The sequence below is a fragment of the Triticum urartu genome, chromosome 3A, assembly GCF_056163025.1.
Source record: "Triticum urartu cultivar PI428250 chromosome 3A, HENAU_Tu73, whole genome shotgun sequence".
NCBI classification, from domain to species: Eukaryota; Viridiplantae; Streptophyta; class Magnoliopsida; order Poales; family Poaceae; genus Triticum; species Triticum urartu.
The window spans coordinates 515891518-515909030 of NC_141875.1; the positions used below are offsets into that span (position 1 = coordinate 515891518).

Genomic DNA, 17513 nt, shown 5'->3' on the forward strand with positions numbered 1-17513 from the left:
ACATCTGTCATAAGCGACCGATGGTAGACCCACGCGAGGAGCCACCAGTCCTCGTCGGGCTCCGCCGGTAACCCACGTCGGCGGAGGACGGAGCTCTTCACAGCCTCCCTCTCCCTTTTCAGCTGCCTCTCGCAGCGGACGGCGCACGCCTCCGACTCCGGCATGCGCGTCCGGGTCGGCTGGGCGGGCACAAGCATCCACCGCTGCCCACGAGGGGGAGCAGCAGCCAGCAGGGCAAGGGGGTGGCGTGAGGAAGCAATAGCCAATGGGGCAAGGAGTGAAGGAAATATGCCCTAGAGGCAATAATAAAGTTGTTATTTTATATTTCCTTATATCATGGTAAATGTTTATTATTCATGCTAGAATTGTATTAACCAAAAATTTGATACATGTGTGGATACATAGACAAAACACCGTGTCCCTAGTAAGCCTCTACTAAGACTAGCTCGTTAATCAAAGATGGTTAAGTTTCCTAACCATAGACATGTGTTGTCATTTGATGAACAAGATCACATCATTAGCATAATGATGTGATGGACAAGATCCATCCGTTACCTTAGCATGTTGATCGTTAAGTTTTATTGCTATTGTTTTCTTCATGTCATATACATATTCCTTTGACTATGAGATTATGCAACTCTCGGATACCGGAGGAATACCTTGTGTGCTATCAAACGTCACAACGTAACTGGGTGATTATAAAGATGCTCTACAGGTATGTCCGAAGGTATTTGTTGGGTTGGCATAGATCGAGATTAGGATTTGTCACTCCGAGTATCAGAGAGGTATCTCTGGGACCTCTCAATAATGCACATCATAATAAGCTTTGCAAGCAATGTGACTAATGGGTTAGTTGCGGGTTGACGCATTACGGAATGAGTAAAGAGACTTGCCGGTAATGATATTGAACAACGTATGAAGATACCAACGACCGAATCTCGGGCAAGTAACATACCAATGACAAAGGGAATAACGTATGTTGTCATTATGGTATGACCGATAAAGAACTTCATAGAATATGTGGGAACCAATATGAGCATCTAGGTTTCGCTGTTGGTTATAGACCGGAGAGGCGTCTCAGTCATGTCTACATAGTTCTCAAACCCGTAGGGTCCGCACACTTAACGTTCGATGACGATTTTGTATTATATGAGTTACGTGATTTGGTGACTGAATGTTGTTCGGAAGCCCGGATGAGATCACAGACATGACGAGGAGTCTCTAAATGGTCGATAGGTAAATATTGATATATTGGACGATGATATTCAGACACCGGAAGTGTTCCGGGGGTACCGGTGAATATCGGGTCACCGGAAGGGGTTCCGGGCATCCCCCAGCAACTGCATGGGCCCTAATGGGCCAAGAGGGGGACAGACCAGCCCCTAAGGGGCTGGTACACCCCATTAGGCCAAAATAAGGGGAAGGAAAGAGGAGGATGGAGAAAGGAAGGGGAGGGATTTGGCCTCCCCCTTCCTTCCCTCATCCCTCCTCCTTCCTTCCCCCTCCGGATGGATATGGAAGGGGGGAGGCCGAATTGGGAGGCGCCCAAGTAGGATTCCTCCTACTTGGGGCGCCCCCTTGGCTATATATATATATATATAGGGCAGGACTATTCTGTTACTAGTAACAGAATAATATTCTGTTACCCTCGATCCCTATAAGGGCGCGACACGCACACCCGTAGAATCTCCCCCGACCCGCCCCCAACCTACCCACCTCCTTCCGCCGGAGGCAGTCGTCACGGGCGAGCGAGCGACGGCGGCAGCCGGAGCGAGGGAGCCCGCGGCGCCGTGACGGGTCGCTCCTCCGACCCACGTGCTGCCGCCGGCTGGCCGTCTGCACGCCTCCCCGCCGACGGGCTCGCCGGCACCTCCCCGCGCGCCTTCCCTCCGACGGGCGCCGACCCCTCCCCGCGCACCTCCCCGTCGAACGGGTGCCGGATCCTCCCCGCTCGCCCCCTCCGACGAGCTCGCCGGCCCGTCCCTGCCTCCGGCGGCTGCCACGCGCCATCCCAGCCTTCCTCTGCCGCCGCGCACCGCCATCCCCGCCCGACGGGGCCGTGATCCACCGCCTCCTGCCTCCCTCCGTCGCCGGGGCTCCTTCTCCGGGGCAGTGATCCCCGCAAGACGCTGCATCAATGGCGCCGCCTCCCAAGAACATGCCAGTACGCCGACCACGAGAGGAAGAAGAAGAAGAAGTTCAACAACCATCGATGCAAGTTCAACTTGAGGTAATGTCTACACAGTAAGTTCAATGGTACATAATCTAGGAGTACTTCTAGTGTAGTTGCATAAGTTATAGATGACCAAAAGAGAAGACATGCATCAGTTATATATATATATGCATATCCATACATCTCCGAAGTTCAATGTTCAGTTTACAAGCAGTGCTAAAAAACAGTACATCAGTACATCAGTGTGTAACATGTACGGTTATACTATTCGACTGAAAACGGAACCAGATACAAAATAGAGAACAACAGTTTAAATAACAACCATCGATGCAAGTTCAACTTGTACAATGCCTTCAGTGCATGACATGTTACCCATAGCATGTATACGAGAAAAATGCAGAAAAAGATTAATCCCAAAACTGTTGAATGTCATTGCAAAAGCGAGCAAGGTGGCGCATGCAGCGAGAATTTGATGAGCCAAGCAGATATGGGGCACCACCTGGTTGGGTAACACCAGAAATACCACCTGGATACTTCAACAATACAGGCAGATTTCAAGATACACCGGAATCATCAGAAGCACGGACAAGTTCTTCTATGCAGCAACCACCAATATCTGGGAATACAAGCTATGTCACTCATGGGTTGCAACAAGGCCAGCAATATCCCCAACAACAAATGTTTTCCTTCCCTAACTTATGCAGAAAGCCAAGGACAGGAAGCCGTGGACGGGTTGCAACAAGGCTTCCACCAGTCGCTCCGTCAACATCAATCATCCGTGCTGCAAAAGAGGTTGCGACGGGAAGACCAGGCCAAAGAGACAGAAATTTTGGCCGGTCTAGCAGGTTCCAAAGTACAAGATATGAGCCATATGGACAGGAGCAACGTCACAACGAATCTGAGGGGAGACAGCCGTACAATGAGAGACGGAGACCTTCGTCAACATTGCTCCCTCCAAGAGATGCATTGTTGCATGTGCCAAGGGTGACACCACCCATGCCCATACACCAGGGTGAACAGCAAACACCGGAGGCAGCACAGAGCTATACACATGTAAGTATCCACATTCAGAAAAAAACCATACAAGCACAGTCCATACCATGGTACTGTGACCACCCCATCTAAACATTTTCATAACTGCGTTTTTGTTTGCTCACTGTTGCGTGCAGCCACCTAACATTGAAGCTTATGTTCTGACAAGGCTAGAGATGCGCTTTGAAACTTTTGAAGAAGCAAAGAACTTCTACAACCTCTATGTGAAGCACGCGGGTTTTGCTATCAGGGAAGGCTCCAAGTTTAAGACCAGAGCCTACCTTTATTGCACGTGCTATGGAGTCTATCATTCAAAGGTGTCTGAAGCAAATAGACAGTGGAACAAAACGATAGCCAGGACTAACTGCAGGGCTAAAATGAGGCTGAAGATTGAAAAGGATGGAACTCTTGTCATAAAAGAGATAGTCTGGGAACACAACCACATGCTATAGCTCACTCTGCAAATGCTTGTCTTCTTGCACTCCCACAAAAACTTTGACAAAACAATCTTGGAGTACGTCAAGTACCTGCAGTTCAAAGGCATTGAACACGCGCAAATCATGAGCATACTGGGCGGTGATGACCCTGGTAGCTACTTCCTCGAAATGAATGCCAAAGACCTGATTAACCTGTAAGTACAAACTTGTTCTCCTCCCATAAACCGCCTATGTCTTTTTTCCTCTGTCAGTACAAACATATTACGCAACGCATGACCTGACGCTAGTTCAACATGCATTTTGAATGACTGTTCACTTTTAATATCCAGGAAAGCAAAAAAATTCAAGGATGGATGATGTGGACGATGTCCTAAAGACTATCAACTTCTTTAGGGAGATGAAAGCTATAAACAGGGAATTCTTTTGTGACATGCAACTCAACGAGTCCAACAGAGTTAAGAACATATTCTGGGCGAATGCAAGCTGCCGAGGGGCCTATCGGGACTTCGGTGACTGCGTAACATTTGACACCACATATAAGACCAACAAGTACCATATGCCACTTGGGGTGTTTGTCGGTACTAACAACCACTTCCAGACTACATTCTTTAGTTTCGCCCTGATAAGAGATGAGGATGCAGAATCATTCAGATGGCTGTTCAAGACGTTTTAAGGTGCATGAGAGGGAAGGCTCCTACATGCATCCTCACAGGTACAACCGCGAAAACCACCCCCAACCACCACCACCACCCCCTTCCCCCAAAAAACCAAAAGGAAAATAAGACGTTAAAAAATGTTTGTGTCAGTTCTATTTGTATATATGCACCAACATATGCTGACCACTCAACGACAATGGCTTTGGCGATACCACAAGTTTTCAAGAACACAGTACACAAGTTGTGCCGCTGGCACATTATGAAGAAGTACATGGAACACCTTGCATACCTGTACTACCTGCACGAAGACTTCAAAGAAGAATTCACATCAATCCTCAACTGGCCCCTCATGCCAACTGAGTTTGAGGATGCCTGGAAAGGACTCATCGATAGGTATAACCTCCATGATGATGCCACGATGCTGGCCATGTGGAACGAGCGTGAGAAATGGATATCAACCTACTTCAAAGAAATTTTCTACACCAAAATGACATCCACACAGCGAAGTGAGAGCATGAACTATGTGCTCAAGAAGAACTTTGTAAGTGAGAGACAAAACCTACACCGGTTTGTCAGCCAGGTAAACTCCTGCGTCAAAACCAGGAGGCAGACAGAGAACCAAGAGACAATGGGTAACATGGTATAGCTCTATCACCTGTCGTGAGACAAAAAACATGCTTACTAAAGTAAAACTTTATTAGTTAGACAAGTTTTTGCTGCGAGAAAACTAACAATTTGGTCATCATTCTTGCATGTGCAGAAGGAACAAAACACGCTGACCTTCTATGGGTTTGACACCCAGATGGCAAAGGTTTACTCGCGAGCTGTGTACAGCGAGATCAGAAAAGGCTAAAACTGAGCACACTCTTCACGACGACAGAGACGGAAGAGCCCACAAAGTACCTCGTGCGCTACAACAATCCGCAAAAACTGTCTGCATGGTCTCAGCACGCGTTACAGGTGGTTGTAGACCCTGTGGGAGAAACATATGAGTGCGAGTGCAGGCTATGGGACCACATAGGTGAGGACTGCAAAAAAGATGTTACATACTGTACTACTTTATTTGCAAAGTTTTTGTTCGAATGAAATGACAAAATACATGCACCTCTTCCAAAAACAAAATACATGTCTTTTCTGCGTGCATGTCCTGTGCATGATGCAGACAATTAAAGCTCCCAACGTTCTAGAGAAATATATCCTCAGGAGATACACCAAACGCCCGAACATCCAGCCAACATTCGACAGAAATGACTTGAGGACAGTAGCGTCAAACAAGGCATCCCAATACTGCATTGAAAGCTCACTGCTGACGCTCAACATGAGGGTGCACAGAAAAAGTTTTAGAAGCCAAGAGCAAATGGCGAGGTCGCGGGTCGTCGTGGACAAACTTGAACAAGAACTCGACGCCATGCATTCTGCTGAAAATGGAGGTGTGGCGGACAATGATGCCATTGAGAAGGATATTGCTACAATGTTATTCGAGATGAATCATATGGGAGCTGTTGACCCATTCGACAACGAGGAAGAGGAGCAGCAGCAACCAGAGCTTTCCCATGTGCACACTCAAGATCACCAACAAGCTCACATGCGAGATCATGAGCTTGATGGTGTTGTAGGCGAACGGCATGACAACAGCACATCCTACCAGCAGCACCAGGAAAGAGTGATTAAACCACCCATATTCTCAAACACAAAGGGGAGGAAGAGCAAGACGCAGGCAGCGAAAGCAGCGAAAGAAGCAGCCAAAAAGCCGCCACGCCCCATCAAGTGTGTGGAATTTGGCCCGGACGGCAAACCTCTCGGGATAAGGGCATGGGGATTCTGCAACGTCGTGAGCAACCATAACTACCGCACATGCCCACTCCGCACAGATGGCACTGCCAACAAGCACAAGCAGATTGGAGCTACCCAGGTTTCTACCAATGGAGACAACACACGTAGCAGCTACACTTGCCGCAAGTGTGGGGGAACTGACGGGCATAATGCCCGCACGTGCAAAGTGGGCAAGGAGGTCATTGGCACTGAACAAACACAGGGCAAGGTGCAAAGTTCTAAAAAATCAAATGAAGACGATGAAGAAGAAGAGTTTGACGCGAATGACGACCAATCAGACGAAGACAATGAAGATGCCACTGTCGGGGACGAGGAAACTGAGACTGACGATGAAGTTGCCAAGGCTCAACCAGGAAAGGGTGCTGGCAAGGCACAACATTTGGGGCCAGTTAGGAGAAGCTCAAGGCTGAACAACTGAACAATACATAGTGGTCTTCAGTTGCCTCGGCACACAATGAGGAAACATTTCAGAAACACTGTCGTTACCAAAACTTATTTAGCTTTATCGTCGATTTCTCGATTAGTACTATAGTTAAGATATAATTTGTGATTTGTGCCCGCTAAACCAGTGACATTATTATGTAAACCAATTGATGATCCTTTTGAATGCAGTCAGAAATACATTTGAAAAAACTTATCTGGATTTACCTGACGCAAACGCTACTGTCGACCAGTAACTCAGCAGCAAAAAAATGTCCAAGGAAAAATTTAAACTCCTATAGTACATCAGTACTGATAGTTCTGAGTCGTCAGTACAAAGACAGAGTACACATCAGTACTGATATAATTTGTGATTTGTGCCCACTGGAGCAGTCACATTATTACGTAAAACATTTGATAATCCTTTTGAATGCAGTCACAAAATACATTTGTACCGACGAAAAACACTATTGTCGACCAGTCGTGAGTACAAAGGCGGAGTAAAACAAACACACCGGTGAACACCTAAAAAAACATCGTTTTGAAAAAACAAATCTATGTCTGCTTCTACCAGTTCCAATTCAGAAAGACCATCAGTACATAAAGATAATTACCTCAAACAAAAATGCGAATATAATACATTCTGTACTGATGAAAATCTAATTTATCTGTAAAAAATACTCAGAGATTATCTTGATATAAACAATCCTTTAAAAAATACAAAAATTGTTTTAAAAAACATTAGCATCACACATAGTCTCATTGGTATTTGGTAAGTTCAATTACACTTCAATCACCAGTCCCAAGTACCACAGTAGAGGAGTACAGACCTCCATCATCACCAACCCTAACATATGCAAATGGGATGAGCAGCCGATAAGTACAGCTTGACAAGAAAAATCAGTGCGACAGTAAAATGCCGTCATCACCACCCTTGAGACATGTAAGTGGGATTTAGCAGGTCATAAGTACAGCTTGACAAGACTAGTAAGTGCAGCAGTAAAAACCATTGTACTTGGACGGTTACTTCTTCCAGGCCACCACCCGCGCCACCCATTGAGCGGTTGCCACAACGGACTGCAAACGGCGACCCCACGCCACTACACCCACGCCACTACACCCACACCCCCAACGAACCGCCTCCCACAAATCCCCGTCGACGCACTGCAAAAAACCCCATTCTCTTCCATCTCTCCATCATCCCCACAAACAACCATTGCCCTTCCATCTCCCCTGCACACAAACCACAAACTTCTCTCTCACAAGCCCACAGCCGCCGGAGCAGGGCGATGGCGGAGGAACCGTCCACCAAGCGTCATCAAGACGAGCCATCGGACAAGAGCAGCAACCTCATCGACGTTCATGTCCCCGGCGAGAAGCGCGAGTACACCAAAACCCTCAGAGAGGTTGAGCTCCATGGCAAGGAGATGCTGGAGATCGTCTGCACCAGCGAACCAGACAAGGCCGACAAGGTGATCTCCAGGCTCTGGAGGAAGGCTGGCAGCATGGTTCATAGGATCGTCGGTGTTGGTGTGCACTACACCAACGGAGATGAACCTCCCCAGATGGCAGCAGTCCTGCAGTTGTGCGTCGATGACCTCTGCTTGGTGTACCGCATCGCAGTGGCCACAAAATGGTGAGCCATCCTACTCATTTGCCTTGTTTTGGTTTATCTGTTTTATTAGTACTGTATCCTGAAAATTTCATCAGACTTGTTTCCCAACTAGATGTACTAGTGTGGCTTCTGAAAAGTGGATGCACTACTGCATTTTCTCAAGTAGATACACTATAAAATGTATTTTTGAACCTGATGCACCGGATTACTATTTGGAAAATCTTGCGGAAGATTAATTTCTGAAGTTGACTGACTAGTCTAGTTTCTGAACTTGATCCAATAGTGTAGTTTATGTACTCAATGTATTAAAAAGATGCTTCTGAACTTGATGTAGTGAAGTATTTTCTGAATTTGATCTAATGTTATTCTCATAAGAACAAAAACTAAGGACTTGGTGAAGCACTGTTTATGTGTTATCCTATTCAACAAAATTAAACTAAACTAGTACCAAAGCAGAACTTACAACATTGACTGAAACTATGTATAATCCAAAAAAGAAGAATAACATGGTGTACTTAATTTAATTTCAGAACTTTGTTTACTAGTTTATGAAGTACATTCATCTCATTATTTATGCTACATAAACATATAATTAAATGGATTCATCGCTTGTAAGACAAAACAAAAATGAATGATTCAAACATCAAAAGTAATGCTGATTTTCAAAAATGTCTCTCCCTTGCAGGCCCAAGCGCCTGAACGAGTTGCTGCAGCATAAGAAGTTGTTCACATTTGCCGGTTTCAGCATTGAAAGCGACAAAGAGAAGCTGAAGTTGTCCGGTTTGGAGATCAACCCCAACAAGTTCATCGACATTCAGCGCAAGTGGAGAGTACCATACACCGGAAAAGAGTACGACTCCTTGACTGATGTTGCAGCCAGCGTCATCCATCCATTCTACAAAGGCATGAAGAAGAACATCAACACGCAGGAAGACTACAAACTGTGGGGGACCAACCCGCCGCCAGACAACCTCATCGAGTATGCAGGAGTGGATGCATACGCCACGTACAAGGCATGGAGCATCATCGACTACATCACAGATGGTTCGGAAATTGCAAAATATCGGGAGGCTGAGAATTACTACGACCAACCATATTGCCCCTATGCGGGATGAAGATACATCAGAGCCTGCCTTCGTTTTACGTTCGCTTGTGCTTGCCTTTTATCTTGTTGTTTCAAATTAGTAGTTTGCTCTTGTTGGGTTGAACCAGTATGATTATGTCGTGCTTGTCATTGTTGAACTAGTTTATTTATGTCATCAAGTACAATGTTTTGCTTATCTCATTATATAAGTTTGGTAGCTTCGTATGTTGTTAATCCATCATTTCAAATTCAAAAAGTAGCTTCTGAATAGAACTTTGTAGCTACTCTAAAGTACTAGTTATGATGCAACTAATCACACAACGTTGCTCTATGTCTAGTTTCGATTCAGTATTGTATATAAAACATAACGTTGAGAACGATCAGCACAATTTGAGTTGCTTAACAACGCTTCAAAAGTTGAAGCAAAAATTCTTAGTACTCCATCTAGTGTTCTCATTCATATGTAGCTGCTAGATAATTAACAAGTGCTACAAAACAGAAAAAGTTAAGAAAGCATCAGCACACACTTATGCTGGTCGCTTGCAGATTAAGAATCACAGTACTAGTACACTTGATCGGACAGTACATACTTACTACAATAAAAAGTACATAGAAGCATCAGTATGTAAGCGCTACTATGAATGGACTATCTGTACAACTTAATCTAAACGCAAGTACATCTTAAAATTACACTTACACAAAACTGACAAGAACTAGAACAAAAAGTTTCAGTCCAAGTTACTGCTGGAGTCAAGTACTAGATTCAAACAAACAAACAAAAAGAAAAAATTAACCTCCCAAGGTCAGACGCAGGCCCTGACGCTGCTAGATACTTGAACTCGAGCCCATAGGCGGATCCCTAGTAATCCGCACAACACAGGGCCCGCCAATCAGGGCCCACAGGTCAAGAGAGAGAGCGAGCGCCGTGTATAAGCGCTCAGGTAAGTATTCAGAGGAGTTCGACCAGTGAGCCTCGGCTGCGCTTATAAACAGGTTCGGAGCCCCCTCGACTAGCAAGGTGGGACTAAACCCAGAGAGCATGCGCACGCCGCACTGCACAGCGTGCGGACGAGCTATCTGGGCCGGAAAACGGCCCAATAGCCTGAATCGTTTACAAACACCAAACCAAACCCAGTTAAACAAACCAGAGCGCAAGGCAAAAAAATATAAACTACAAGAAAAATGTTCGAAACTAAAAATATATAAACTACAATGAACCTCTAAAAAGAAGGGAACTTAATAGCCTATCTGTTAAATGTACATAATTAAAAAAACCGAATTAAATATTACTTTCAAGTTCAACTACTAAAATGCAAAAAGTTCAAACATATAATGTTTGTCAATTATGCTAAATATCTTATTACATAAAATCTAACAAGTTCAACTACTAAAAATGCAAAAAGTTCAAACATATAATGTTTGTCAATTATGCTAAATTTCTTATTTACATAAAATCTGACAAGTTCAACTACTAAAATGCAAAAAGTTCAAAATAGAAATTTATTTGTCAATTATGCTAAATTTCTAATTTTTATAAAATCTCACAAGTTCAACTACTAAAATAAAAGAAGTTCAAATTAGAATTTATATGTCAATTCTGCTAAATTTCTAATTTATATAAAATTTGTACACACCTCAACGAACGGTCTGGTCATAAAATAATCTCAATCCCCACAAGACACCTAAAAAACCAAAAAAACTCAGTTCAATCATACATATGACATAAGTACTAAAAAAGCAGGATCAGTCAGGCCACTCACACCACTACGACACCAAATTTCAAAACCGCACGCTGTATGAAATTACATTTCAGTTCACACAGCACTAAACCATAAGTGCACTAAAATGAGAATCCAAAAACTATAAAGGCCTGACTTAGGTAAGTACAGATGAAAATAAAATAAGTACCAGTTTTGAGCAACTCCCGGGGCACTGAAAAATGTATTCAGATAAACTAGTCTATAAAACTTCAGTGGAAAAACAAATACTTAACATCCTCAGGGAGAAACATCACAAAGCATACGTCACCTAAACAGTCCAAAATGCCGTCATCACCACCCCTGAGACGTGCAAGTGGGATTTAGCAGGTCATAAGTACAGCTTGACAAGACAAGTCAGTGCAGCAGTAAAACCATTTGAATTGGACGGTTGCTTCTTCAAGGCCACCACCCGCGCCACCCACTGAGCGGTTGCCACAAGGGACTGCAAATGGGCACCCCCACGACCACCACACCCACGCCCCTAACGAACCGCCTCCCACACATCCCCGTCGACGCACTGCAAAATACCCCATCGTCTTCCATCTCTGCCTCATTCCCAGAAACCACCATTGCCGCTTCAATCTCCACTGCACACAAAACACAAACTTCTTTCTCCCAAGCCCACAGTCGCCGCAGGAAGGCGATGGAGGACGAACCATCCGCCAAGCGTCATCATGGCGAGCCGTCGGACAAGAGCAGCGACCTCATCGACGTTCACGTCCCCGGTGAGAAGCGCGAGTACACGAGAACCCTCACAGGGGTTGAGCTCCACGGCAAAGAGACGCTGGAGATCATCTACACCAGCGAACCAGACAAGGCCGACGAGGTGATGAGCAGGCTCAGGATGAAGGGCGGCGGCTTGTATCCGAGCTTCATCGGAGTTGATGTGGAGTTCACCAGGGATGATGAACCTCCACAGATGGCGGCAGTCCTGCAGTTGTGCATCGAGGAACTCTGCTTGGTTTACCACATCGCAGCAACCACAAAATGGTAACCCATACTATTGTTCATTCATCTATTGTACTAGTACTACTCACTAGAAACTTCATTAAAATAGTTTCCCCAACTAGATGAACTACTATACTTTGTGAAGTGTATGCACGAGTACATGTTTCTCAACTTACATGCAATTCTGAAACTGTGAAGTGGATTGTTTCACCAGATTAGCATCTGAAAAAATGTTTATAGAATTCTGAACTTGATGCACCAAATTAATTTCTGAAAATGATGTGCTAGCATAGATTATGATCATGATGCACTAGTATAGTTATATAGAATTGATGTATTAAAAGATGTTTGGTGAAGTGGTATAGGTCCATATCTTGATGCACATGTTTCTCAAATTAATTCCTGAACTTCATATAGAATTGATGCACAAAGATGTATCAAGCACTGGTATAGGTCTTTTATTCAACCAAAAAAGAAAACTAAACTTGAATCAAGCAGCACATATATCATTTAATCTGTTAAAATGATTCTTGAATTTGGTGAAGCATTTGGTGAAGCACTCAAGACAGCAAAAAAGAAAAATAACATGGTGTAGTTGAATTTAATTTCAGGACTTTGTGTACTAGTTTCTGGACTACATTCATCCATGACTTATACTATATAAGCATCTACCTCATGGATTATCACTTTCAAAAACAAAAAACAGAAGAATTAAATATTCAAAAAAGAACACTAACCTTCAATGTGTGTATCCCCCCTTGTAGGCCCAAGCGCCTCAAACAGTTCCTGCAGGAGGAGAAATTGTACACATTTGTCGGTTTCAGCATTGGAGGCGACAAGCGGATGCTGAACAGGTCTGGTTTGGAGATCAACCCCAACAACTTCATCGACATGCAGCGCAAGTGGAAAGATCCACACACCACCAAATACTTCGACTCCTTGGCCGATGTTGCAGGCGGCGTCATCCACCCATCCTACAAAGGCATGAAGAATAAGATGGAAAAGGGAGAACACAAAAAGTGGGGGACCAGCCCGCTGCCAGACAACCTCATCACGTACGCAGGAATAGATGCGTACGCCACGTACAAGTCATGGAATACAATCGACAACATCGTGACAGGTTGGGATATTTCAGAAGAGCAGGAAGCTGACCCCTACTACCACTACAACTTCGATGGATGAGGATGCATGAAAGTCTGCATTCGTGTTGCTCGCACTTCTGCCTGTCCTTAATATTGTTGTTTCAGATTTGTAGTTTGCTTTTGTTATGTTGAACCAGCTACCTTATGTTATGTGTGTCAGGGTTTGAACAAGTTTGCCTATTTATATCATGTACATCGTTTGCTTATGTCCGTCAACAAGTTTGCTAGCTTCCTATTTTTGTTCATCCATCATTTGAAGTTGAAGTAGGTTGAATTTGAAACTAGTCATGCAGAAACAAAAAATCATACATGGATATTTTCACAAAAAAAAAACAGTGGCAGACTAACTAAGGACAACAACAAAATAGTAGAATTGGACGCTCAGTACAACTTAGACACTTACGGTAGTACTATCACACTAAGAAAATTCAGTTTTTAGTTTCAGAAGAACACTAAAAATACTAAGTTTCAGCCGAGGACTACTAACAGCATCGTGCTAATAGTAGTTAGAAATTTACTAAGTACTACAACAGGAAAAGCAAAGAACAACCAGTACACATTTCCAAGCCACTAGCATGCTAGGACTAAGAGTTCTGGTACACTTGAACAAACGGTACATTCATTCTATAAAATATAAAAAGGAATGGGAAGCTTCAGTTCACATTCCATAAAAACATTGAGACACTCAAGAATAACACTAATAGTACAACTGAAATGTCAGTACAACTTAGTCTGTAAGGCAAGTACTATGATTATACAAAACATTGCCTTGAGAAGAACCACAGCCTAGAAAATAGGGCCCCCCGGAGACATATTTAAATGTAGCTAATTTAAACCAGTATTTAAATTTTACTATGAAGTTCAACTACTACAATTCAAAGAAGTTCAAACAAAAAATTGGCTCTCAAATCTTGCTAAATTTCTTATACTTGAATAAAATCTGGCTAGAGATGACATAGCTACTTGGTCGTAAATAAGTTCAATCACAAAAAAACTTCAGTTCTAATACATTATATGAAATTAGTTCTACATAACAAGGAAGCGTCACTCCACTCACGCTAGATCCACAAGTGCCATCGTGACACCAAAATTTTAAAAGACTAACGCTGAACGACATTACAATTCAGTACCAACATAACTATACTATAAGTATAGGAAAAAGAGGGTACAAAAACTATAAAGGTCCAACCTAGGTTGGGACAGATGAAAAATAAATGATAAATCTCACTTTTCCCAGCAACAACTCGCAATGAACTTGGGAAGACATGTTTTCAGTTCAACTTGTTTACAAGACTTCAGTAGTAAAAATAGAACTTAACCAGAACGAATTCCCAATGAAACATACACAAGTGATATATCACACAACTATCAAAAATCATAGACATCCAAACACTACAATCAAAGCCTACAATGCTTTCAAGAGATATATCACACAACTATCCATTTCACTACGCGAATGATGACCATTTCTTCTATGCACCAGGAGCCAAAGGCTGAAACTCCTTGGGAAGCTCCGTCACCATAAGCTGGTTATTTCAGTTGAACACAACTCTATATAGATCCTCAGCCTTCCAATCAACAATACGAGGCTGCAAAACAATGAAACAAATTATCAAAAAAATCATGACACATTAAAAAGAAGAACACACAATCAGCCAAACACGGAAAAGTGAAAAGCTCAACTAGAACCCACATCTTTATCTCGAATGTTCCCAACGATCTTTTCACCATCATAGGATCCTGCATACTTCAGAGTATAATGGCCACATTCATTCGCCCCTTGAAGTGGAACCTTCACAAACGTTGGTTTCTTTGCAAAAAGCTCCCATTTGGGCTGCTTACTCGCCTTGTACTGAGCATCACCATACACATCCTTCATTACTTGGACCATCCTGGAGATCTGTAAGAAAAGGAAAGAAACCACACAATTTTCAGGTCTAAGAAAAAAGCAGAAACAAAGATGCAGAAAAATTAATCCAGTACAGATAATAAATGTCACTCATAATCTTCTCGCAGTCTTTATGATAGGTGTTCTTTGAAGGACGATGGTTCTTCGGATAAGGTAAAGGGTCAAGGATGTCGACGCTACTTCGGTACCGATTCATGACATATAAGGAAAAGTGGTTCACTTTCTTATCCTTTGGTAAAACCATAGGCTTGAATAGAGGCATCATGATCTAAAAACAGATGACAAAAAAGAGATGTTAAATATTCAAAATAAAAACCAGCATGGCAACAAACAAATAAAACCAAAAATCAGCTAGTAGATCTCACAAGGTCGGCACTGAGCAAGTCTTCATTATCTTTAACATAGCTCTTGAAATCTCTCGCTGCACTCTTCACATTAAACTCTTTATTTTCATCACCGTAAAACGTACAGTCAAGCACAACCTGCAAAAAAAGACAAAAAAGAAATACACAGGGGAAAAGGATAAACAAAGCAAGGTATTATCAAAACTCGTAAAACAAAAAAGCGTTCTTGTCTAAGAGAAACAAACGATCTGGTTGGTTACCGTGATGAAATATGGACTCAGCAATACCCTTTTCCCAGACGCAAAATCAACATTTCTATCGGGATCTTTCTTCCAATCATCAATAAGGAAGTCCATTACATCACCCTCCGTCATTTGCCCAGGTGCAAAAACTTCCCAGATGCGTTTCCCAGTGAAGCTGCTTACGCTACCATCAGGCTGAGGTATCATTGAGAATGTATTGCTGCAGCACGGACAAGAACAAAAAGCAGGGGAAGCAAAGATAAGGCATTCATAGCAGTTCAAGTTGTATACAAAGTAACAGTTCAGGTCATATCTATCTAGCAGTTACAGACAAAAGAGGAAAAGAAGATGAAACGTAATGAGGGATACTCACTCGGCATACTTCTCACATGCTTCATCGCTAAGCAACAGATTATACAACTTGCGAGCCTTGTCCAGGTGAGGGAATATATGTGGCTGAAGCTGCTGCACAGGGGAGCAAAAATTTATAGGAGCTCTGGGTGCACGCTTTGTGCTTGTAACATTGCTAGAATCCAAAGCAGGATCCTTCCTAGCACCACCAGCTCTGCGAGCCACTATTCCAGCAAGTGGGGATAAACCCTTGGCAGCAGCAGCGCTCCTGGTGACTCTTCCCATGCCAACAATCTTGTCAAACGCATCATCATCGCTGTCTATCAATTCCACAATGGGATTCTTGGGTGTAGAGGGGCTCTGTGCACAAGCAGCCGTAGAACCTTTCAGAGCTCCCAACCGCCCCTTAAGAACACTAGACCTTCTCTTTTCTGGAGAACGCCACTGGCTAAGATCAATAGATACGCGCTCGAGCTCCGAGAACTGACTGCCAAAGATCCTGCAGTCATGCTCATTAAGATCCAGCCACTCACCTGCAAAAAAAAGAAAGCATCAAGGGTAAAGTTCAAATACATAAATCATGATAGTACCAATCAAAGAAGTACAAGTTGCAAAAAATTACAAAAGGTCATGCATTACGTACAGGGTTCGATGCCAAACAAACCAGGGAAGTCAACATCAAACACATCGCTAGTTGCGCAGGTGTACAGAAAAGTCTTCCTAATGTCAAGAATGTCTTCGTGGCTGTAATCTAACATTTCAATCACACCATCCTCCCGGTAATGATAGCTCTTGCAGCTTTGTAGCATAAAGAATCCACAATCATGCCTGTTAACAACAGAAAAAACAGAATGGGTACATCATAAATCTGAAAACACAGTAACACCACCCTCCCAGCAACAAAAACAACTAACAAAAACTCATTAAAAACGGATACTCACGTATTTTTCTGCTGCGGCACCCGCACAAACTCGCAAGAGAAACCATCAATATGCGCCGGCGAGAACGGTTTTGCCCTGTCTACGCTAGACTCCCTCCAAACCTTCTTTATGTTATCTGTCATATTCCTTAAGAATCTAACTGCATCACTCCAAGTTTCATCGCGCAGTGAATCAAGACACTCAAAATGACGGAACCTCAAATTCAGAACAATCAAGCAGCAATGCCCAGATTCTTCGCTAGGCTTCATGGTAGCCTCAATGGATGGCGGATCAAAAGAAGGGAAGAGAAGCTGACAAAAAAATCACAGAGGAAAAATGAATTTAACAAAACATAATGAAACAAAAAATTCAGCCTCCAAACAATAAAATAATAGAAGAAAAGTGAAATTCTGAAGTACAAACAAAAAAAATAAGATAATCATAAGTTTTAATTGAGTAAGCAAAACACTACAAAAAAAATATGCTACTCTAGTTAAAATTGCAACAAACATATCAGTTCAATTTCCTTGCGACAATAAGTTCAGCTTCACACAAAAGAAGCACACATCATTCATAAGTGCATGGCTAAAAGCAGGCTGCTCAAGTTCTTTCCACCACCTCCCAAACTTGCAAGAAAAACATGACAG

General features: G+C 43.2%; 3 protein-coding genes across 3 annotated transcripts; all 3 read left to right on the forward strand.

The window, feature by feature from the left end:
- Nucleotides 1–3169: 3169 nt before the first annotated feature.
- Nucleotides 3170–4315, forward strand: LOC147980338 (protein FAR1-RELATED SEQUENCE 3-like). Its single transcript, XM_087515561.1, has 3 exons — nt 3170–3226; nt 3343–3442; nt 3972–4315. Exons 1-3 carry the CDS (start codon nt 3170–3172, stop codon nt 4313–4315), a joined length of 501 nt encoding a protein of 166 aa, XP_087371687.1.
- A 3525-nt stretch (nt 4316–7840) lies between these two features.
- Nucleotides 7841–9281, forward strand: LOC147980339 (uncharacterized). The gene is made up of 2 exons (XM_087515562.1): nt 7841–8187; nt 8852–9281. The coding sequence occupies exons 1-2, from the start codon at nt 7841–7843 to the stop codon at nt 9279–9281; spliced, it is 777 nt and encodes a 258-aa protein (XP_087371688.1).
- A 2372-nt stretch (nt 9282–11653) lies between these two features.
- On the forward strand, nt 11654–13140 carry LOC147980340 (uncharacterized). The gene is made up of 2 exons (XM_087515563.1): nt 11654–12000; nt 12723–13140. The coding sequence occupies exons 1-2, from the start codon at nt 11654–11656 to the stop codon at nt 13138–13140; spliced, it is 765 nt and encodes a 254-aa protein (XP_087371689.1).
- The last annotated feature ends 4373 nt before the right edge of the window (nt 13141–17513 follow it).